The following is a 25,724-nucleotide window of genomic DNA, read 5'->3' as shown; positions in this document are numbered from 1 at the left end:
CCAGGAAAGGAATAGTTAACAAAAGAGAAACATTCATCTCAGTAGATGCAGGGAAGTACTTAATGATATTCAATACCCATGGATAATAAAAACCATCATCAAACTAAGATTAGAAGAAAACTTCTTCATTATGATAAAGAGCATTATGAAAATCCTACAACTAAGCAGCATACAGAATGGTGAAATATATAAATCTCTCCCTCTAAAATCAGGAACAAAGCAAAGACGTATACTATTATCACTTATATTCAACTTTGTCCTGGATGTCATAGCCCGTATAATAATGCAAGAAAGAAATTTAAAAATTTAAACATTGTAAAAAAAAATCAAAACTGCTATGATTCACAGGCAATATAATGGTATATACAGAAATTCCAAGTGAATTTATTTATTTTAAGTTTGATATTCACTGAGAAACAAAAAAAATTTCAACTGACTCACTTCATTGGGATATTCACTATATTGACATGGTCTGGAACAGAACCACAATATTCCCAAGGTATGCATAACACCATTTGAATTTTTAACAATAAAAATATATTATTTCATATAATTATAAGTTATCTCAACTATAAAATATGCTAACAGATTTTATTTATTTCTTTTAATTACATTTTATTGACTATGTCATTATAGTTGTCCTGAATTTTCCCCTTTTGCCACCCTCCACCAAGTAACGCTGATTCCCTCAGGCAATCTCTATACCATTGTTCACGTCCATGGGTCATGCATGTTATTTGCCTACTCCATTTCCTACACTGTACTTTATAGCCCCAAGGCTATTCCGTAACTGCATATTTGTACTTCTTAATCCCCACACCTCTTCATCCATTCCCCAACAACACCCTTTCACATGGCAACCATCAAAACACTCTCTGTATCCATGATTTGGTCTCTGTTCTTGTTTCCTTAGTTTGTTTTTTAGATTCAGTTGTTGATAGTTATGTATTTATTGCCACTTCAATATTCATAGTTTCGATCTTCTTTTTCCTAAAAAGTCACTTCAACATATCATATAATAATGATTTGGTGATAATGAACTCTTTCACCTTTCTCTTATCTGGAAGCTCTTAATCTGCCCTTCAATTCTAAATGACTTTAGGTGCCAATGACTTTGGCTGTAGGTGCCTACTTTTCATGACTTTGAATATTTCTTGCCAGTCCTTTCTAGCCTGCAAAGTTTCTTTGAGAAATTACCTGACAGTCTTATGGGAATTACCCTGTAGGTAATTATCAGCTTTTCTTTTGCTGCTTTTAAGATTTTCTCTTTATTTTTAACCTTTGGCATTTTAATTATGATGTGTCTTAGGGTGGACCTCTTTGCATCCATCTTGTTTGGGACCCTCTGTGTTTCCTGGACTTGCATGTCTCTTTCCTTCACCATATTAGGTAAGCCTTCTCTTATTATTTTTTTCGGATAGATTTCCAATTTCTTGCTAACTTTCTCTTCTCCTCTGGCACCCTTGTGATGTGAATGTTGGAATGCTTGAAGTTGTCCAGTAGACTGCCTACACTATCCTCATTTGGGGGGGATTTTGTTTTCTTCTTGTTCTGCATGGTTGTTTTTTGCTTCCTTATGTTCCAAATCATTGATTTGATTCTCGGCTTCATTCTCTCTATTTTTGTTTCCCTGTAAATTGTTCTTTGTTTCAACTGGTATATCCTTTGTTTCTGACTGTATCATCTTTGCTGTTGAGATCTTCATTAAGTTTCTTGGGCATCCTTACAACCAGTATTTTGAACTCTATATCTGCCACTTTGCTTATCTCTGTTTAGTTCTTTTTCTGAATTTCTGATCTCTTCTTCCAAATGCTTCATGTTTCTTTTTTTCCTAGTTTTGGCAGCCTCCCTATGTTTGTTTCTATATATTAGGTAAAGCTATTTTGACTCTGTATCTTGGTAGTGTGGCCTAATGTAGTAGGGGTCTTTTAGTGTTCAGTGGCACAGCCTCTTCTATCAAGGTATGCCCTTCCTGTGGGCTGAATACACCCTCCTCTTATAGTGGAGCCTTGGTTGCTGCTGGAAGATCAATGGGAGGGATTTACCCAGGCCAGTCAGTGGCAAGGACTGGCTTTGACCACTGACCACCAACATCCTCCCTCTGTGGAAAATCAGCTGTGCAGGGATAGGATGCTGGTGCTCCAATGTGGTCTGTAGCTGTCCCCTGGTGAGCTGGCCCTGGGGTATCCTGGGTGGTGCAGGTCAAGTCAGCCCCCACTTACGTTTTACCTGGAGCCACCCTGCAGGGACTATAAAACAATCTGAGATGGCTTCTACTTGTGCTGGGCTTGGAGATTCCCAGGTGAAGCCAAGGTTTGAATTTAGGCTGGCAGCCGCTAGTGCTGAAGCTGGGCTCACTGAGGCCAGCTGTTGCTTGTTTGAGAGGATTTAAAACATAGTGAAGCATGAGCCAAGACCATCCATTCACATGGAAAAGTTAGCTTTGGTAGGTCTGTAAGTTGCGTGGGGAAGAATCTCTGGGGATCTCCCAAAGCAGGACAAACAGTATTTGCCAGGTTGACAGAGTCTCAGATACGGCACCAGCTTGCCCACTCTATTGGTAGGGGGGTTTAGAAAAGGAACAATGGCCTCTGCCTGCCTTAATGCCAGACACTTCAGTTTCTCCCTGTATGCCACTAGTGCATTTCAAGCTGCTACCCTGGTGCTGGAGCTCAGAAGGAGTAAGTCTGAGAAGGTATGTGTTGGGAACCACCCTGCCTGATTTCAGAAGCTGTAACACCCAATGGCTAAGGCTAAAAAAGGACCTTGGGACCATAAGCCACTAAGGGGACAAAGCTTATCTTCCTGGTAGGGGCACTGCCTCTTCCACCTTTTACTTCATCCTGCTTGGCCCCAGCCAGATGACTGGTTAGCCAATGCTGGGTAAGATTCCTCAAGGGAAGGACAACTTAAGATGGGCAAAGTAGCAAAGGAGCCCTCAGGGAAGGGGTGATTGCCCCTATTTTTGCCCCTCCGCTTTGACATAACCTGTGTCCTCATTCTGCCTGCAAGAAGTCTCCTAATCTCTTGGCTGTCTTACTTCCCCTGCCTGACTTAAGCCTGAAACAATTCTGGAGGGCAGTGAAGCCCTGGGCAGGAAGGGATGGTTCCCTGGAGTGAGATCAGGCCTAAGAAAGAATGCATAAAGTCCTGTGAAACTGCTTTGCTAAGAATGCCCTCAATCTAAATGTTAAGGGTCCAAGCACAGAATGAGTTTGTTTCTCCAAAGTTTTATGGCTCTTTAGCTATCTGACCCTGACTCAGAATAAGCCCTCAGAGTTCTTTGAATGTTATTTATTTTTTGATCCTTACTGCCTGACAATGACTGATGAGCTTTAACTGTATTCCTATGCAATTTGAACCCACTAAAAGCCCACTGAGGAACAGGCTCCTGGCCCTTCTCCTTTGAGAGATCCCCCACCTTTCCTACCTACGCAAATCATGTCTTGGTAGACTTGTTCACATCCATGCCAGCCAGGGGGTCCCTGCAGGCAGAGCTCCCCACAGGTATGTCCATGTGTGGGTTCTTTAAGAGGAACTGTTTGAGGCTCCAGCAGGCTCTTCCACTGACTCAAATCCCACTGGTTTTTACAGCCAGAAGTTGTCGGAACGTATCCTCCTGGCACTGGAATCCTGGGCTATGGGGCTTGATATGGGGCTGGGACTCCTCACTCCTGAGATATCCTTCCTGACTTTACCCACCACACAGGAGTGAGAGACCAGCCTGTTCTGTGTCTGCACCCCCTCCTAGCAATCTGGATAGATGTAGTTTCTTTAATTCCACAGTTGTCAGATTTCTATTCAACTTGAATTCTGCCAGTTCTGAGTGATGGTTGTTGTATATTTTAACTGTAACTTTGATGTGGTTATGCAAAGTGACAAGCCATTTGTGCCTATGCCACTATCTTGAATGGAAACCCACTAACACATTTTAAATGTCTATACTCCCTTACAGAAATAGAAAATGTTCAAATTCTAACAAAGACATGCCATAGCTAAAATTTCATGTTTTAAATTCAGTAAAAGGAAAAATGGCCTTGGCTGGTGTGGCTCAGTGGATTGAGCACTGGCCTGTGAACCAAAAGTTTGAAAGTTCGACTCCCAGTCAGGCAAGCCACATCCCCTACTGGGAGGCATGCAAGAGCCAAATGATCGATGTTTCCCTCACATCCCCTCCTTCTACAAATAAGAAAATAAAAGAGTTCCAGCCAAGATGAAGGCATAGGTAAAAACCCTTCACTTCCTCCCACAACCAAAAAGAAGATAACAACCAATCTAAAATCAATAAACAACCAGAAGTGCCAGAAAATCACCAAATAGAACTCCAACAACCAAGGAATTAAAGAAACAGTCAACCAAACCAACCAGACTGGTAAGATTGGAGGACAGAGAGAACCCATGGCAAGGCAGAGGATCATGCAGCCTGAATGAGAAACTGAGACTCAGAGGGGACTGTGCACTACAGCAGCAATAGCCATAGTGGGAGAAACTCCCAGTCTCACATGAAGGTTCTTTACAAAGTAGGGCTAGAGACCAGCAAGTGAGCTGCACTGTTCCCTTTCTGGCCCCTCCCCTACACAGTGTTGCAGTGCAGCAAAGAGGGTTGCCCTGCCCTGGTGAATACCTAAAGCCCCACCCCCCTACAACTTAACTGGTATACCAACACAAAAAAATATGGCCCAAATGAAAGAACAGAGCAAAACTCCAGAAAGAGAACTAAGCAAGGAGGAAACTGTCAACCTATCTAACGCAGACTTCAAAGCTCTGGTAATCAAAATGCTCACAGAACTGACTGGGCTTGATCACAAAATGAAAGAACAAACGAAGGCTACCCAAAGTGAAATACAGCAAACTATTCAGGGAACCAACAATGACAGGAAGGAAACCAGGACTCAAATCAATGATTTGGAATAAAAGGAAGAAATAACATCCAATTAGAACAGAATGAAGAAACAAGAATTTTAAAAAATGAGGAGACACCAAGGAACCTCCTGGACAACTTTAAACATTCCAACATCCTAATCATACAAGTGCCAGAAGGAGACGAGGAAGAGCAAAAAACTGAAAACTTACTTGAAAAAATAATGAAGGAGAATTTCACCAATCTGATGAAAGAAACAGATTTCTAGGAAGTCCAGGAAGCTCAGAGAGTCCCAAAGAAGTTGGACCCAAAGAGGAATACACCAAGGTACATTATCATTAAGTTACCCAAGATTAAAGATAGAGAATCTTAAAATAGCAAGAGAAAAGGAGACATTAGGAGTGCCCATAGACGATCAGCTGATTTCTCAAAAGAAACCTTACAGGCAAGAAGGGACTGGAAGAAAGTATTTGAAGTTATTAAAGGCAAGGATCTACATCCTAGATTACTCTCTCCAGCAAAGCTAACTTTTGGAATGGGGGGCAGATAAAGCACTTCCCAGATAAGGTCAGGTTTAAGGAGTTCATCATCTCCAAGCACTTATTACATGAAATGTTAAAGGGACTTATCTAAGAAATTGAAGAAGAGCAAAAACTATGAAAATGATAACAAACTCACTACCATCAACAAATGAACCTAAAAAAAAAGAAAAACCATGAAAACAAAAACTAAGCAAACAACTAGAAAGGAACAGAATCAGAGAAATGGACATCACATGGAGGGTTTTCGGTGGAGAGCAGGAGGGGAGGAATACAGAATAAAAATTATAGGGAGTAAAAAGCACAATTGATACACATAAAATAGATGGGGAGAGGTCAAAACGATAGAGGAAACAGAGAATTCAAAGAACTTACATGTACAACCCAGTGAACTAAGGGGTGGGATGCTGGAGGGTTAGGGGTACAGGGAAGAGGTGGGATAAAGGGGTAAAAACTGGGGAGACTGTAATGGCATAAGCAATAATATACTTTAAAAAATAAATAAATAAAACCTTTAAGAAAGAAACAGTGTTTGTTTTCAACACTATTCCAAGCAAGAATAATGGAAAAAACTGGACTAAGTCTTTAGGTAGTATGGAATGGTAATATTCATAATTTTTTAAAGAATAGAGACTGCGTGTTATAATGTCCACATACCACTCAGTGCTCCAACAGCTCCAAAATTTAAGGATTTTCCATCCATTATGCTGGCATCACACTCAATTTCACCCAAGAGATTTAGATTAGATCCCATTCCTGCATTTGTAAAAGGAGAATCCTAAAAGATAAAAACAAAAATTAAAATACCTTTAGTCTTAAAAAGCATTTAATGTCACTCCTTCGTAACCTGTTCCATAAACTAAAAAAGGATATATAGAACACTTCCCAACTCATTATATGACAGTAATACTAACTATAATTACCAAACAAAACAAAGACACCATGAATGAAGAAAACCTACAAATCAATAGACCTTATAAATATTGATGCAAAAAATCTTTAAGGAAATACAAGCAAACCAAATGCAACAAAACATAAAAGAAGTGTATACATGAAAAGTAGGGATCCGAGAGAAGCAAGTTTGGTTTGATATTTGAAATTCAATGTAATTCGCCATGTTAATAAAGGACCAAAAAAATAATAATAACACCATGATCATGTCAACAGAAAGAAAAAAAAGAATTTGATAAAATCCAACACCCTTTCATGAGGAAAAAAAAGTTCAAAATAGAAAGAGTAGGGATCTTAATACGATAACGGGTGCCTACAAACAGTTTGGCACTGACAGTAGAATAGTGAAAGACTGAATGCTTTCCCCTGAGCTCAGGAACAATACAGTAAGTACAACAATGTTCACTCTCACCACTCCTATTCAACATTATACTGGAAATCTGGACAGGACAACAAGGAAAGAAACACAAATAAAGGGCATCTACATTATAAAGAAACAAGTGAAGTTATATCTATTTGAAGATGACACGATCTTATACAAAAAAAAAATCCTCAGGACTCGACTAAATCCACTTAAAATTATGGTAAATTTTTTAAAAAGCCAGTCACAAAAGTCCACATTTTCGATGATCCTGTTTACATAAAATGTAGAGAATACACACATCCATAAAGTAGACACAGTGATTGCTAGAATGACTAGAACTGATAAACAGTTCAACAGGGATGCAAGATATAAGATCAACATACAAAACTCAATTTTTTACCTACACACTAGCAATAAACAATCGAAAAATGACATTAAGAAAACAATTCTATTTACAATAACAGCAAAAAGAATACTTATGAATAAGATTCAACAGTGTAAGATGTACCTGCTGAAAACTACAAGGCATGTTAAAAAAATTTTAAGACCTAAACAAATGTAAGGACAGTCTGTACATAGGTCAGAAGGCTTACCATCTTCAAGATGCAATATTCCCCAAATTGTTCTGAATCAAAAGAATCACTTGTCAAATCCTAGTAGTGTTTTTTTCTTTTTTGACAGAAATTGATAAACTAGTCATAAAATTCATATGGAAATGTACAGGATTCAAGATATACAAAATGATCTTGAGAAGAAAAACAAGACTGGAGGGCTCACACACATCTAGATTTTATAACTTAATACATAACTACAGTAATCAATACAGTATGATATAGACATATCACCAAGGATAAAGAGATAGATCAATGCAATAGAATCAAGAGTCCAGATATAAGCCTTCCAATTTATGTTCAATTCAACAAGGAAGTCAAAACAATTTAATAAAGGAAAGACAGTCTTTTCTGTAAATGGTGCTGGGACAACTAGATATCCATAAACGAGAATGAATTTAGATTATCTCATACCATATACAAAAAATTAACTCTAAGGGATCAAAGACCTAAATGCAATAGTTAAAACTATAAAATCCTTCAAAGAAAACCAAAGGGCAGCCCTGCTGGTGTAGCTCAGTGGATTGAATGCTGGCCTAAGAACCAAAGGGTGGCTGACTTGATTCCCAGTCAGGACACATGCCTCGGCTGCAGGCCAAGTCCTCAGAAGGGGGCACGTGAAAGGCAAACACATCTTGATGTCTGCCCCCTCTCTTTCTACTTCTCTTTCCCTCTCTCTAAAAACAAATAAATAAAAATCTTTTAAAGGGGTGGAGAGAGGAGCAAATGTTCATGACCTTGTATTACACAATGCTTTCTTAAAAACGCCACCAAAAGCACAAGCAACCAGGAAAAAATTTTAGTAAACTGGACTGTACCAAAATTAACACCTTGTGTTACAAAATACATCATTAAAATGGGTAGGAAAAAACTCACAGAATGGGAAAAAACTCCAAATCATTTATCTCATAAGAGATTTGTATCCAGGAAATATTTTAAAATTCTGCAAGTCTAGCCCTGGCTGGTGTAGCTCAGTGGATTGAGCGCAGGCCTGCGAACCACATGATCACGGTTGATTCCCAGTCAGGGCACATGCCTGGGTTACAGGCCAGTTCCGGTTCCCTGGCTGAGAACGCACGAGAGGCAACCATACATTGATATTTCTCTCTCTCTCCTTCCCTTCCCCTCTAACATAAATAAATAAATTCTAAAAAAAAAAAAAATTCTGCAACTCTGAACTAAAAACATAACAGAATTTTAATAAGGGCAAAAGATATAAATAAACATTTCCTCAAATAAGCTATGTATATAGCCAACAAGCACCTAAAAAGATGCTTGAAAATATTAGTCATCAGCAAAATGCAAATCGAACTTCAATAAAATACTACTTCACACCCACAATTCTACTTACAATAACATCAAAAAAAAATGAGAAGGAAAAATGTGTTGGCAAGGATATGAAGAAATTAGAACCCTCATACATTGCTGTTGGGAATGTAAAAAAGTATAGCCACTTTGGGAAACATCTGTAAATTCCTCAAAATGTTAAACAAAGCTTTGGCTGGTGTGGCTCAGTAGACTGAGAGCCAGCCAGCCTGAGAACTGAAAGGTCGCTGGTTGATTGCTGGGAATCAACCAAAGAGTGGCTGGTTGAATCCCAGTCAGGGCACAGGCCTGGGTTACAGGCCAGGTCCCTGGTTGGAGGCACAACTGTTTTCTTTCACACTGATGTTTCTCTCCCTCTCTTTCTCCCTCCCTTCCTGTCTCTCCGATAATAAATGAATAAAATCTTTTAAAACAATTTTTTAAAGTTAAACAGAGTTACCATTTGACCCATCAATTCTACTTCTAGGTATATATCCAAGAGATATAACTTGTCTACACAAAACCTGTACCTGAATATTCAATACTCATATTTCAGCATTACTGTAAATAACTCAAATGTTCATTAACTGATGAATGAATATGTGAAATATGGTACATTTATATAGTGTATATTGTATAATGTATTATATATGGTATATTTATATAATATGGTATTAATTACAATAAAAAATAGTAAAGTATTGATATGTGGCACAATATAGATGAACCTTCATAAAATTGTGGTAAATTTTTTAAAAAGCCAGTCACAAAAGTCCACATTTTCGATGATCATGTTTACATAAAATGTAGAGAATACACACCTCCATAAAGTAGACACAGTTGATTGTCAGAAGCTGGGAAAAAGGGGCAAAATGGAATGACAGCTAATGGTTACTACATTTCTTTTCTGGTTGATAAACGAAACTAAAATTAGATAGTAGTGATGACTCCAGAACTTCATAAATATAACAAAAACCAGTAAACTGTATACCATAAAAGGAGGAATTTTATGACATGAATTATAGCTTTTAAAAAATATATAAAGAGGGAAGGGGATATAAGAGGACTAAATGGCAATAGAAAAAATACAATTAAAAAATATAAAGGAAAAAGAACTTGTAAATAAGGTATACAGAACATAAAGGTCTGGAAGCCAGTGTATTTGAATTTTTTTTAAAGACAAAGAACACACACTACCTTGTTTTTTAATACAGTGAGTAAATTTTTTTTAATATATTTTATTCATTATGCTATTACAGTTGTCCTATTTCCCCCCTTCATTCCCCTCCACCCTGCACACCCCTCCCCCACCATTCCCCCCCTTTCGTTCATGTCCAGGTGTCACAAGTTCTTTAGATTCTGTATTTACCATAGTATCCTTACCCTCCCCCCTATTTTCTACCCACCGCCTATGCTACTTATTCTGTGTACCTTCTCCCCCCTTCTCCTCCTCCCACTCTCCTGTTGCTAACCCTCTATGGGATCTCCATTTCTATGGTTCCACTCCTGATCTAGCTATCCTTTTAGTTTGTTTTTGTTTTAGGTGTGGTTGTTAATAACTGTGAGTTTGCTGTCCTTTCACTGTTCATATCTTTTATCTTCTGTTTCTTAGATAATAAGTCCCTTTAACATTTTATATAATAAGGGCTTGGTGATGATGAACTCCTTCAACTTGACCTTATCTGAGAAGCACTTTATCTGCCCTTCCATTCTAAATTAAAGCTTTGCTGGATTGAGCAACCCTGGGTGTAGGTCTTTGGATTTCCTGACTTGGAATACTTCTTTCCAGCCCCTTCTTGCCTGTAAGGTCTCTTTTGAGAAATCAGCTGACAGTCTGATGGGTACTCCTTTGTAGGTGACTGTCCCCTTATCTCTTGCTGCTTCTAGCATTCTCTCCTTCATTTTAGTCTTGGCTAATGTAATGATGATGTGCCTTGGTGTGTTCCTTCTTGGGTCCAACTTCTTTGGGACTCTCTGAGCTTCCTGGACTTCCTGGAAGTCTACTTCCTTGGCCTGATTGGGGAAGTTCTCCTTTATTATTTATTCAAATAAGTTTTCCACTCTTGGCCATTCTTCTTCCCCTTATGGTACCCCTATAATTCGGATATTGGAACATTTAAAGATGTCCTGGAGGTTCCTAAGCCTCTCATTTTTTGAATTCTTGTTTCTTCATTCTTTTCTATTTGGTCATTTGTTTCTTCTTTCTGGTCCACTCCCTTGATTTGAATCCCAGTTTCCATTCCATCACTATTGGTTTCCTGTGCATTTCCCTTCATTTCAATCAGTTTAGCCTCCGTATATTCCTCTAATTTGTGACCAAAATCAATCAGTTCTGTGAGCATCCTGTCACCAGTATTTTGAACTGTGCATCTGAAAGGTTGGCTATTTCTTGGTCACTTAGAATTATAGGCTCTGGGGCTTTGACCTGTTCTTGAGCCATGTTTTGGTCTGTTTGCACCTGTTTTGTGTGAGGGGTGGAGATTAAGGTGTTCACCAGGGCAGGACGACCCAGTTGCTGGGTTGTGATGCTGTACATGGGGGCGGAGTCAGAGGGAAAAAAATGGCCCTTTGCTCCACTCTCTCTCAGATTTCCGTCCCTTCTGTGGCTTCCCACAAGCAAATTGGGCCCTTCCCGGGTGTGGGGCTTGCATATCCTCCAGGACCCTGTGGGTCTCTCCAAAGAACTCTGTGTGGGCCTGGGAGCCTCTCCTGGCCCCTCAACCCTGAGAAAGTCTTTCCAGTTGGTGCTTTCAGGCTTTAATTCCCATCTCTGGGGCCCTGGCCTAAGCGTTCTGTCTCACTGTTAGCTTCTTTGCTTGGTTTATCTGCACACAAATGTGTGACCACAGTCAGCCAGCCACCCTGTGCCCTCACTGGGTCCACCTGTTGCCACCCCACGCCTGGGATCCACCAACCACCACCGCCTACACTCCTGGGTCCATTGGACCAAACAATCTTTCCTGCCCAACCCACTCTGCCGCTGACTCCACTCCTCTTACCAGTCTGGCTGAATAGTTTGTTGTTGTCAGACTTCCGTGCAGTTCAATTTTCTATGTTTTGGCTGTGTTTTTGTTACTAAAACTTCATTGTTTTTAAACTTAATTGTGTGAGGACAAACAGTGTTTCCACCTATGCCTCCATCTTGGCCGGAAGTCCCAGTGAGTAAAGTTTTAAAAAATATATACCATTAGTCTTGTTACATGAAGAACACATCATACATGATTCCAACAAGAAAATATGTGGAAAAGCTAATAATATAAAACCTTACAATAAAAATAAATGTCATCGGGACAAAGTCCTAAAAACTTTTTATTTTTCAAGATTTTATTTATTTATTTAGGGAGATGGGAAGGGAAGAAGAGAGGAAAAGAAACACTGATATGTGAGAGAAACATCAATAGGTTGCTTCTTGCACTTCCCCAACTGGGGACCCGACCCGCAACCCAGGCATGTGCCCTGAATTGAAATTGAACCAGCAACCTTTTGGTTCCCAGGCCAGTGCTAAACCCACTGAGCCACTACAGCCAGGGAAAAACTTCATTTTTTTTTTAAAAGAGGAGGAGAGGGAAAAGAGATCAGATTGCCACATCTTAGAGTATCACTGAATAGATGATGGGCCTACCCCAAAACCACCAATGGCCATAAAATATAAACAAGTCCACCTCACATTCCAGACAGCTGAATCAACCCAGAAAATTAACTGTTCTCAAGAAAGATCAATATTACCTAGGAAATCCAGGCAATTTGGATCAACGTAAGTATCACCAAATCTACAAATGTCCCCAGTTTTGTGAATTTCTGCCAAATGCAAGAAAAACTGACATGAAAACCTTCCTAATATGCACCTATACCTTGAGCAAAGGGGTGAGGGAATTGAGACAGGGCTTTTGTCTTAATGCAGTTAGACAATGTAATTGTCCACAGAATTTTTAAAAAAAGACCACAGGCTGTATAATTAAATAGAAAATGAATGATACAAATGATCAACATTTTGAGCACTCATAAGGCAATAGCCCACTATAAGATGGGGAAGTTAACATAGCAGGGTTTCTGAAGGATGTTAGAAAGCAAAGACTAGCCAGGAGGCAAGAAAATTCCATTTGATGGAAATTACATGAGCAACACATAAGCAACGGAAAGTGTAAGAGCTACAGAAGATACACTCAGCATAAATGGTTGGTTGGAGACAAATATGGAAATTGCCCCATGTCACTGATCAGAATCTGTAGTTAACTGGGAAAACAATGAGAAGCCAGTAAAGCTTTCTGTTTAAGAGAAAGACAAAATGAGTATATTAGTCAAGAAAACATAAACTGACATTCATATATTGTATGATAAAGAATGGGAGGTGACATGGTATGGAATAATAGTAGTGAGAATAGAAGAGGAAAAGATCACCACTTTCAAACTACAGAGACCAATAAAACCACTAGTAAGAAAAGGCATTTTTTAAGACTTTTTAATAAATATTTTATTTATTTTATTTTTAGAGAGAAGGCAAGGGAGAGAGAAAGAAAGAAAGAGAAACATCAATGTGTGGCTGCCCCTCACACATCCCCTACTGGGGACTGGGCCTGCAACCCAAGCACGTGCCCTGACTGGGAATCAAACTGGCAACCCTTTGGTTCAAAGGCTGGCGCTCAATCCACTGAGGCATCCCAGCCAGGGCAAAAAGGCATTTTAGAAGATGGAGGGAAAAGTGTGCATAATTAGGCATAACAATTTTGAATAAGGCCGTTCAAGTAATTATTTCTAACTCAATGGGTTCAAAACCTTGGGAAAGAGAACACAACTAAAGAAAAGATTATGGCCCTGACCAGTCTGGCTCAGTTGGTTGGGCATCATCCCACACGGCCAGAGGTCTCCAGTTCCACTCCCAGTCAGAACACATGCCTGGGTTGCAGTCAGGGGACATGTGAGGCACAACCAATCGATATTTCACTCACACATTAATGTTTCTCTCCCTTTCTCCATCCTTTCCTCCTCTCAAAAAATAAATAAAATAAAACAAAGATTATAGTATAAAAGAGAAGAAGCTGAATTCTTGTCTGAATTATTTATTTCATATTTTGAAAAGTATAAAAATTCACATCAAAAGTCTCTACAGCACATAACAAAGACTGTAAGCAAACTATATTACCACATTAGAAAGGTTTCTTAACTCTATCTCTGTAATTTCCCTTGCCTTATCACATATATCTTCAAAGTATATGATAAAGAAGTCGAAATATGAGAAAAATGTAAAGCACCCATATTTAAAAATCCCAAAATACAGACAAGTTCACACTATGTACACTATCTTAACAATCTTTGAAATAGGATATATCAGCTAATCAGCTCTACAAAATTAAATTCCACATAACATCCAATTAGAAACAACAAACTGAAGAAACTAAGTTATTCTGAAAATGGTTCTTGTGTGATGATTTAAATTTAACATTTTTTTAAAGATTTATTTATTTATTTATCTTTAACGGGGAAGGGAAGGAGAGAAGGAGAGAAATATCAATGTATGGTTGCCTCTCATGAGTTCCCTGCTGGGAACTGGCCTGCAACCCAGGCATGTGCCCTGCCTGACTGGGAATCAAACCAGAATCCTGTGGTTCACAGGCCTGCACTCAATCCACTGAGCTACACCAGTCAGGGCTGAAATTTAACATTTTTAAAACACATAAGAAAAAAGTATGTAAGAAAATGGAAAGATATCTTAGGAACAATTTTTAAAAGAAATATTTTTCCTACTTCAAAATACTCTAACATCAAAAGTATGTCTACTAAACTTCTACTTCTGACAATAAAGGCATAATAGGGATCATATTTGTTCTCCTAACTAGACTATCAGACAAAATACAAGTATATGAGACAAAAGACATTATTCAATAGCTAGCACAGGACTCTGATCCTCAGAGAAGAGACACTAACCAGGCACCTCAACTTCAGTCCTAGAGATACTTTCCAGGCCATATAACACAGGAAAGAGGAACTCAGAAAAGAGCCAATGTTCTTCTAGAGTTGAAGAGACAAGGCCAGGAAGGCTATATGCAGTATAGGGTACAAATAAGAGAAAGCTGCACGGTGAGAACTCCAGAGAACCTTACTCTTTTAAATAAGTATTGTACTTGTAACTAACGAAGCCAAAAAGAACTTCTACAAAACTTCCATAAATTGAATAATTTCTAGAGCTCATACAGAGGTGAGACTAGGTGATGTTCCCATCAGCCACAATGAGGATATCAGGAAAAGTCTTAGGAGGTAATGTACCAAGAGTTGGTCCACATTAGACCTACAGAGGTGGCTACTGTAGACCCACACTCACAAGGTTTAAAAGCAAGCCTCAAAAGGATTGTACTGATTTAAACCAAAAACACTGTCCCATAACAAAGTCCTACAATATTTGAAGAAATACTATAATATCTAACTCCAAAAACTGTAAGAGTCATAACATTTACTATAAAACCAAAGATGACAGACATGCAAAACTCAGAAAAATATGGCCCATAACCAAAATAATCGAACAATGAAAACAGACCCAGAAATATCAGATGATAGCATCTGCAAACAATTCTAGGGTTGCCTAACAATGTTAAAATAGTTTTCATATAAACATACTCTATATAGGCATAAGGATAAGGACAAAAGAACATGAAGGATGAAAAAATAAATTGAACTTCTACAAATAAAAATATAATAATCTAAGATGAAAAACACTTTGGAACAGCCTTGGCTAGTGTGACTCATTATTAAATGACTTTATTTAATAATACTATATCAACATAGGTTCACCAATTGTGAAAATCTACATACTAATTTAAAATGTTAATAATGAGGAAATAATCAGATGTTGAGTATGTGGAAATTCTCTGTTCAATCTTCTCAATTTTTCTGTAAATCTAAAACTATACTAAAATAAAAAGTTTCTTCAAAAAACAAATCAAGTGACAGCCTAGAAGAAAAATTTATCAAAATATATATTTTTTTTTTTTTTAATTCACAAATCTATTAAGACAATCTAAAGTTTTGGGAGTGTTGGCTATTTTTTTTTTACTCTTTTTAATTGTTGTTCAAGTACAGTGTTCTCTGTCTTTTACTCCCATTCAATCCCACCCACCCATTCCCTCCCCACCTCCCTCCCATTTCCACCCCCTTAGTTTTTGTCCATGTGTCCTTCATACTTGTTCCTGTAAACCCTTCCCCTTTTCCCCTGAAATTCCCTCCCCTCTCCCTCTGGACACTGTCAGCCTGTTCTCTATTTCAGTGTCTTTGGTTATATTTTGCTTCTTTGTTTGTTTTGTTGTTTAGGTTCCTGTTAAAGGTGAGATCATATGATATTTGCCCTTCACTGCCTGGCTTATTTCACTCAGCATAATGCTTTCCAGTTCCATCCATGCTGTTGCAAAAGGTAGGAGCTCCTTCTTTCTTTCTGCTGCATAGAATTCCATTGTGTAAATGTACCATAGTTTTTTGATCCATTCATTTACTGATGGACACTTAGGTTGTTTCCAGCACTTGACTATTGTAAGTGGTGCTGCTATGAACATTGGGGTGTGTTGCGAACCACCCTGCCTGGTTTCAGGAGCTGTAAACCCCTCATGGCTAAGGTTGAGTGACTGACCTTCCGACTATAAGCCACTAAGGAGACAAAGTTTATCTCCCTGGCAGGAGCGCCGCTTCTGCTCTTTTTACTTCATCCATAACTGGCACCTAATGCTTAATCTGTTGGTTAGCCACTGACAGGTAACATTTTCCAAGGGGGAAATGACCTAAGACAGGCATGATCACGTGGAGGCCCCAGGGAAGGACTTGGGGGGCTATGGAGAGAGGGGGTGATGGACCATCACCCCTCAGCTTTGACGAAGCCTGACTCCCCTGAGTCCGCGAGAAGTCTCTGAGAATTCTTTGGCTATCTTCCTCCTCTGCCTAACTTAAGCCTGAAACAGTGACCGAAGGTGGTGCAGCCCTGTGCTGGAAAGGCTAGCTCCCTGGGTGATCAAGTCTGAAAAAGGATATGTAAAATCCTGTGAAGCCTGCTTTGCTAAGAATGCTCTTAGTTAAATGATAAAGGCCAGGCAGGAAATGAGTTTGTTTCCCAAAGTTTTGCAGCCTCTTAGATAACAGACCCTGACCCAGAAGAAGCCCTAATAGTTCTTTGTATGCTATCTATCATTTGATCCATACTGCCTGACAATGATTAATAAGTTGTACCTAAAATCCTGCACACACACAAAAATAAAACCAATAAAAGCCTGTCTAAGCAAGGGCACACAACACTCTCCCCTAGTGAGAGTGGCCTGTCCCCTTTTCTCAGCAAAACTCAGTAGTCCATGTGAATTTGTTTCGAATCCCATCTATAACACTGAGGGCACTGCAGGCCAGTGTCCCTGTCAGGGGTGCATAGGTTCTTTTGGATTGGTGTTTCAGGGTTCTTAGGATATAATCCTAGCAGTGGAATTGCTGGGTCAAAAGGCAAATCCATTTTTTGTTTTCTGACAACATTCCACAGTTTTCCATAGTGGTTGTACCCGTCTGCAACCCCACCAACAGTGCACTAGGGTCCCCTTTTCTCTACAACCTCTCCAACACTTGTTGTTTGTTGCTTTGTTTATAATACTACCATTCTGACTGGTGTAAAGTGGTATCTCATTGTGCTTTTAATTTGCATCTCTCTGATAGCTAGCAATATTGAGCATCTTTTCATGCCTCTGGATACTCTGTATGTCCTCCTTGGAGAATTGTCTGTTCAAGTCCTTTGCCCACTTTTTAACTGGGCTGCTTGTCTTCTTGGAGTGGAGTCATGTAAGTTCTTTATATATTTTGGAGATCAAACCCTTATCTGAGGTGTCATTGGCAAATCTGTTTTCGATAGTTTGTTCCCTTTTCATTTTGATGATTTTTTTTAGCCATTCAGAAGATTTTTAATTTGATGTAGTTCCATTTGTTTACTCTTTACTTTATATATCTTTCCATAGAGGATGTGCTAGTAAAAATAGTGCTGCATGATATATCTGACATTTTATTGCCTATGTTTTCCTCTAGGACTTTCATGGTGTCACAGCTTATTTTTAAGTCTATTATTCATTTTTTGTTTGTTTTGGTGCATGGTGTAAGTTAGGGGTGTACTTTCATTTTTTTGAATATACCAATCCAGTTCTCCCAACACCATGTGTTCAACAGGCTGTTTTTACTCCATTTTATGTTGCTGTCCCCTTTGTCGATTAATTGACTGTAGAGATTTGGGTTTATTTCTGGGTTCTCTATTCTATTCCATTGGTCTATGTGCCTGTTTTTATGCCAATACCAGGCTGCTTTGATTACAGTGGCCTTTTAATACGGTATGGTAAAAGGTATTGTGATACCTCCTATTTTGCTCTTCTTACTCAAAATTGCAGCTGCTATTAGGGGTGGTTTATGGTTCCATATAAATTTTTGAAGTGTCTGTTCTATGTCTGTGAAATATGCCATTGGTATTTTAATAGGTATTGAATTGAACCTGTAAATTGCTTCAGGTAGTATGGACATTTGATGATGTTAATTCTTCCAACCCATGAACACGGTATATGTTTCCATTTATTTGTGTCTTCCTTGATTTCTTTCCTCAGTGTTGTACAGTTTTCTGCATACAGGTCTTTTACCTCCTTGGTTAGGTTTATTCCTAGGTATTTTATTTTTCTTTTTGCTAAATCAAATGGGATTTTTTTTTCTCGATTTCTGCTTCTGCTGTTTCATTGTTGGTATACCAAAATGCCTTTGATTTTTGGATATTGACATTGTATCCCGCTGTTTTGACAAATTCATTTATTATGTCCAGCAGTTGTTTCGTGGAGTCTATAGGGTTTTCTATGTATACTATCAAGTCATCTGCAAACAATGCCAGTTTTGTTTCCTCCTTTCCAATTTGGATGCCTTTTATTTCCTTTTCCTGTCTGATTGCTGTGGCTAAAACCTCCAATACTGTATTGAATAGAAGTGGTGAAAGTGAACAACCTTCTCCTGTTCCTGATCTTAGTGAAAAAGCTTTTAGTTATTGCCCATTGAGTATGATGTTGGCTGTAGGTATCTCATATATCGCCTTTATTACTTTGAGAAATGCTCCCTCTGTTCCCACTTTGCTGAGTGTTTTTATCATAAATGGGTACTCTACTTTATCAAATGCTTTTTCTGCATCTATTGATATGATGATCAATAGATGTGTTTTTTGTCTTTGCTTTTGTTTATGTGCTGTATTACATTTACTGATTTGCGAATGTTGAACCATGCTTGCTTCCCTGGGATGAATCCGAATTGGTCATGGTGTAATATCTTTTCAATGTATTGTTGGACACAGTTTGCAATATTTTGTTGAGGATTATAGCATCTAATATTCATCAACAATATAGGCCTGAAGTTTCTTTCTTTGTTGTGTCTCTATCTGGTTTTAGGATTGGGATGATGCTGTCTCCATAAAAAGAGTTTGGGAGTCTTCCATCATTTTGAATTTTTTCAAATACTCTGTGAAGGATAGGGGTTAGCTCTTCCTTAAATGATTTGTAGAATTCTCCTGTGAAACCATCCAGTCCAGGGCTTTTGTGTGTTGGGAGTTTTTTGATTACTGCTTAAATTTCATCTGCTGTTATTGTTCTGTTCAGGCTTTCTGCTTTTTCTACATTGAGTTTTGGAAGATTATATTTTTCTAGAAATTTGTCCGTTTCACCTAGGTTTTCAAATTTCTTGGCATACAGTTCTTCATAGTAATTTCTTACAATCCTTTGTATGTCTGTGGTGCCAGTTGTAACCTCCCCTCTCTTTCATTTCTGATTGTGTTTATTTGGGTCCTCTCTCTGTTCCTTGATGAACCTGCTTGAAGGCTTGTCGATTTTGTTTATCTTTTCCAAAAAACCAGCTCCTGGATTCATCAATCTTTAGAATTGTGCTTTTAGTCTCTATGTCATTTAATTCTGCTCTGATCCTGGTTATTTCCTTCCATCTACTTGCTCTGGGCTGTCTTTGTTGTTCTTCCTCAAGTTCTTCTAGGTGTAGGGTTAGGGTTGTTTGTTTGAAATGTTTGTCTTTTTCATGTAGGCCTTTATTGCTATCAACTTCCCTCTCGGGACTGCCTTCACTGTGTCCCATAAGTTTTGGGTTATTGTGAGTTCATTTTCATTTGTTTCCAGAAACTTATTGGTTACTTATTCCCTAATTTTATTCTTGACCCATTCATTGTTTAACAGCATGCTACTCAGTCTCCATGATTTTGAGTATTGTGGGTTTTTTCCGTTGGGGTTGGTTTTTAGTTTCAGTCCCTCTTGTCAGAGAAAATGCTAGGTATGATTTCAATTTTCTTGGATTTGCTGAGGTTTGTTTTGCGTCCTATCACGTGGTTTATCTTTGAAAATATTCCATTTGCATTTGAAAAGAATGTATATTTAGCTTTTTGGGGATGAAGGGCTCTGTATGTATATATATATATATATATATATATATATATATATATATCAGTTAAGTCCATTTCATCTAGGGCATTGTTCAATACCACAGTATCTTTGTTGATATGTTGTTTGAAAGATCTATCCATTTTTGACAGTGGGATTTTAAAATCCCGTAATGTAATTGTGTTGCTGTCAATATCTTTCTTCAAGTCTAAGATTTTATGTATTTGGTTGCCCCTATGTTGAGTGAATATATATTTACAATGTTTATGTCTTCTTGGTGGATTCTTCCCTTGAGTATTCTGAAGTGACCTTCTGTCTCTCTCTATGGCCCTTTTTTCTAAAGTCTATTTTGTCTGATATGAGTATTGCTACCCCAGCTTTTTTTTCCTATCCATTTGCTTGGACAATTTATTTCCAGCCCTTCATTCTGAGTCTGTGTAGGTCTTTTGTTCTGAGGTGGGTCTCTTGTAGGCAGCATATGTGTGGGTCATGCTTTCTTATCCATTCAGCTATTCTATATCTTTTGATTGGAGCATTTAAGCCATTTACATTTAAGCTTACTATTGATAGGTACTTATTCATTGCCATTCTTGTACCTGTGTTCCTGTGTCTCTCTCTTTTCCTTCCTTTCCTTCAAGCAGTCCCTTTAGCACTTCTTGCAGAGCTGATTTGGTGAAGGTGTATTCTTTTACACTTCTTTTATCTTGGAAGCTCTTTATTTGTCCTTCTATCTTGATTAAGAGCCTTGCTGAGTAAAGGAGCCTTGGTTGCAGGCCTCTGTTTCTCATTACTTGGAATATTTCTTGCCATTCTCTTCTGGCTTTGAGCGTTTCCACTGAGAAGTCATTTGCTAACCTTATCACGGCTCCCTTGTATGGTACTTTCTGTTCTCCCCTGTTGCCTTTAAGATTCTCTCTTTGTCTTGGAATTTTGCCATTTTAATGATGATGTATCTTGAAGTGGGCCTCTTTGGGTTCCTCCTGATTGGGACTCTGTTTCCTGGATTCATGTGACTTTCTCTCTCATCAGATTAGGAAAGTTTTCCACCATTACTTTTTCAGATAGGTTTTCCATCCCTTGCTCTTCTTCTTCTCCTTCTGGTATCCCTATTATTTGCATATTATTACGTTTCATATTGTCTTGCATTTCTCTTAATCCCTCTTCATTCTTTGTGAGCCTCTTTTCCTTTTCTTGCTCTTTCTGGGTGTTTTCTTCTACTCTGTTCTCCAGTTTGCTCATCCAATTTTCTGCCTCATTGATCCTGCTTTTGATTCCCTCTACTGTGTTCTTCAGTTCAGAAATTGTATTCTTCATTTCCTCTTGGCCCTTGCTGATAGTTTCTGTTTCCTTTCTCATGTTGATACAGTTTGCAGTGAATTCACTGTACTTTCCCTGTAGTTTCTGGTAGCTCATTGTAAGCTCATTGAGCTTCTTAATAACCATTGCTTTGGACTCAATATCTGATAGTTGACTTGCCTCTATTTCATTCAGCATTCTTTCTGAGGCTTCCTCCTTTCCTTTCATTTGGGGATTGTTTGTTTGTCTTCCCACTGTTTGTGAGACTCTTTTTGTTAGCCTCATCTTCTTAAATTGATCTGTTCTGGCTCCCCAGGTTTATGGTGTGTAAACTTTTGTGGTAGAATACCTGTGAGATGCAGTCTCCTTCGGGTATCCTGGTGTTCACAACTTCCACCGTCTGGTTTTTCAATATCCACTACCAGTTTTGATCTCCTATTTTTATATAAGCTGTGCTACTGTTGACTGTTTACTCTGTTCCTCCGTAGATTGGTTGGGTTTTTCTCCCATGTATAGGGAGAAGTGAAATCTGCTCCCTCCTACCTCGCCACCATGTTCCTCCAGTATGCATCTGACAGATGGTCTGTCCCGACCACTGGCAGTGGCCTGAGGGTGAAGAACAGGAGGTCCCACCATAGGACACCAGAAACCACCAGGGGCCTTAGCCAGGTGGGGCCAGTTCCTATGGGCAGGGCCGCATTGCCCAGGTAACCAAGCACAGGCTTCCCTGCCCTGATAAGATGGTGGCAAGGGAAAGTCCAACCTAAAGTTTTTAATGGGTAATTCTATGTACAGATTGCAAATAACACACAAAAAGATGCGTAATATCATTAGTCACTAAGGATATGCAAATTACAACTACAAGATACAACATATCCACTAAAATGGCTGAAATTTAAAAAACTAGCAATATTGTGCATTGTCAACAATGTGAAGGAACTGCAATCTAAACTGATGATGAGAATGAAAATGGCAAGTAGTTTTTTCTTTAAAGATAAGCATGCACTTATTTTACTCCTAAGTATTTATCCAAGAAAAATTAAAGCATATATTCTCATGAAGACTTGTATTCCAATGCTCATATCAGCTTTAACAGCCAAAAATTGGAAGTAATCCAAATGCCCATCAACTGGTAAATAGATAAACAAATTGTGATATAACAATACAATGAACTACTATTCAGTACTAAAAGGAACACACTCCTAATATACCCAACAATATGGATGAATTTCAAAATCATTATGCTAAGTGAAAGAAGCCACTCACAAAACACCACATATTGTATGATTCCATTTGTACCAAAATCAAGAAAGGGCTAAATTATGATAAAAAGTAGAATGGTTGTCAAGGGCCAGTGAGAGAAGGGGTCAACTGCAGATAGGCATATGAGGGAATTTGGGGGGGGTGATTAAAATATTTTATACATCGTGATTGTATTGGTGGTTACATAGTTGTATACATTTGTCAAACCTCATCACACTATACACTTAAAATAGATGACTTTTGTTGTATATAAATTGTACTTCAATAAAACTGACAAAGTATACCTATCACTTGATATAAACTGACCACCTTATGACTTTCGCCAAGATGGAGGCATAGGTGGAAACACTGTGCCTTCTCCCACAATCAAGTTTGAATACAGCAAAGGTTTGGAGAACTAGGACACACCCAAAGACCAGAAAACAGAATTATACGGAAGTCCGACAACTAGGAACCATTCAACGGGGACGGTAAGAGGGGCGGAGCCAGCAGCGGAGCTGGGTCGGGCAGGACAGATCCCCCGACCTAGGTGCGCAGGCAGCCCGGAACCAGTCGGGGTGCGGGGCAGGCTGACCTCAGTCGCACATTCGCGCACAGTGAGATGGACCACGCAGGACCCAGGGGATGAACCCTGTGGTGGAGGGCTGACGGCGGTGGCATACTCGCATGCAGTGGAACAAAACTCGTGAGCCTGGTGATGATGGTGGCTGCGGCGCTGGTGGGGGCCGCGGCGGCAGGTGGCAGAGGGAAGCCATTGACCCTCTTTTTCCCCGACCCCACATACAACGTCACAGCCCAGCAACTTAGTTGCCCTGCTCTAGTAAACACTTTAGGGCTCTGATCCTGCTACGGAACAGGCACGAACAGCCCAAAAGATGGTGCAAGAAGAACTCAAAGTCCCAGAGCCAATAACTCTAAGCAACCGAGAAATTGCCAGCCTTCTCAGAAGCACAATTCAAGACACTGTTTATCAGGATGCTCACAGAACTGGTAGATTACAGTCACAAATTAGAGGAACATATGAAGGCTAAACTAATTGAAATGAAGGGAGATGTCCAGGAAACCAGTAGCGATGGAAAGGAAACTGGGACTCAAATCAATGGAATAGACCAGAAGGAAGAATGAAACATCCGACCAGAAAGAAATGAAGAAATGAGAATTCAAAAAAATGAGGAAAGGCTTAGGAACCTCCAAGACATCTTTAAACGTTCCAACATCTGGATTATAGGGGGACCAGAAGGGGAAAAGAAACAGCCATGAGTGGAAAACTTATTTGAACAAATAATAAAGGAGAACTTCCCCAGTCTGGCAAAGGAAATAGACTTCCAGGAAATCCAGGAAGCTCAGAGAGTCCCAAAGAAGTTGGACCCAAGAAGGAACACACCAAGGCACATCAGAATTACATTAGCCAAGATTAAAATGAAGGAGAGAATCCTAGAAGCATCAAGGGATAAGGGGACAGTCACCTACAAAGGAGTACCCATCAGACTGTCAGTGGATTTCTCAAAAGAGATCTTACAGGCAAGAAGGGGCTGGAAAGAAGTATTCCAAGTCATGAAATCCAAAGACCTACAGCCAAGATTGCTTTATCCAGCAAAGCTTTAATTTAGAATGGAAGGACAGATAAAGTGCTTCTCAGATAAGGTCAAGTTCAAGGAGTTCATCATCACCAAGCCCTTATTATATGAAATGCTAAAGGGACTTATATAAGAAAAAGAAGATGAAAAATATCAACAGTGAAAGGACAGCAAACACACAGTTATTAACAACCACACCTAAAACAAAAGCAAACCAGGAGGACAGCTAGATCAGGAGCAGAACCATAGAAATGAAGAACACATGGAGGGTTAGCAACAGGGGGGTGGGAGGAGGAGAAGGGGGAAGAAGGCACAGAAAATAGCATAGATGGTAGGTAGAAAATAGATAGGGGGGAGGGCGAGAATAGTGGGGGAAGTATAGAATCTAAAGAACTTGAGACACGTGGTTATAAACTAAGGGGGGAGAATGGTGGGGAAGGAGGGTAGGGGTGGAGGGAAATGAAGGGGGGGAATAGAACAACTGTAATGGTATAATCAATAAAATATATTTAAAAAAATAAAAATTAAATAAACTGACCACCTTATATACTAACTCACTGTTATAAATATGTTTAAACTTTTTAAATGCTCATTTGTAGTTATCTTCTGACGTGAATCATTTCATACAACTAGTATTCATTATGTCTAATCAGACTCCAACAATCCTTCAAAAAACTGTCAGACTCTATTACTCCCATTTAAAAACCTACCATAGTTCCCCACTATACATAGAATAAATTCCACAGTGCTAATTTTCAACATTTACAAGGTCCTATGTGATCTATTCCCTCCCTGTCCCAAGTTATTTCCTCCTCCTTGCAATTCCCTGAGCACATCAAGAACACATCCACTCGGGGCCTTCACATTTATTCATTCCTTTGAAATGCTGAGTTTAGTGCATGATTCTAGCAGAGGAGAGTCAATAAATACACACTGTGCATGTGTATAGAAACACACATGTATATATAAATAGCTGCTGTTCAATGAGCATAAGTATTATAAAGAATGAAGTGGGATAAAAAGAGACAATGGGATACTTTTCCCTCTAACCAGAAACTCCCTTCCCCAACATCTTCCCATGGCTTTTTCCCCTATTTTGTTCATGTCTCTGCTCAAATGACATCTTATCAAAGGGCCCTCCCCTTACTGACTTGGCATCTCCCCCACCAATTTCTTTTCTCTACTATTTTATTCTTCTTCATGACACTTTTTATCAGCTGACATTGTATGTAATTTTGGTTGTCTAATTCTCCCCATAGAATGAAAATCCCATAACATTAAGTGCTATATCCCCAAGTCTAAAGTAATGCTTGGCACACAGCAGGTATTCAATAAATATTTGCAGAATTTATAAATAAAGAGTTAATTATAATTAGATATAAATGGAATAATTAACCACTGTGAACAATAACTCCTTAAGCAAACTGATACTTATCGATTCTTACAGGTTACTCCTATACAGAAATGCCAAAAAACTATAGTAGAGTGCTAAGAATTCAATCTTTTTACAATCGAAACAAGAAATAAAATAAATTCAGACAAGTCTTTTCAG

General features: G+C 38.9%; 1 protein-coding gene across 6 annotated transcripts in view; it reads right to left on the bottom strand.

The window, feature by feature from the left end:
* TASP1 (taspase 1) overlaps nt 1-25,724 on the bottom strand; it is a 355,079-nt gene that overhangs the window by 277,556 nt on the left and 51,799 nt on the right. For all 6 annotated transcript variants that reach the window (XR_005064338.1, XM_037031312.1, XM_037031321.1 and 3 more), the window contains one exon: nt 6,058-6,178. Coding sequence is in view for 5 of the 6 variants with exons in the window: in XM_037031312.1 (XP_036887207.1) it covers nt 6,058-6,178 (121 nt within the window). In the remaining variant the exon portion in view is untranslated. The remainder of the gene's footprint in view (nt 1-6,057; nt 6,179-25,724) is intronic.

This window comes from Sturnira hondurensis, unplaced genomic scaffold (assembly GCF_014824575.4).
Source record: "Sturnira hondurensis isolate 20B ecotype Veracruz unplaced genomic scaffold, ASM1482457v3 Scaffold0001813, whole genome shotgun sequence".
NCBI classification, from domain to species: domain Eukaryota; kingdom Metazoa; phylum Chordata; class Mammalia; order Chiroptera; family Phyllostomidae; genus Sturnira; species Sturnira hondurensis.
The sequence above is the reverse complement of the archived record's forward strand: the minus strand, read 5'-3'. Positions and strand labels throughout refer to the sequence as shown.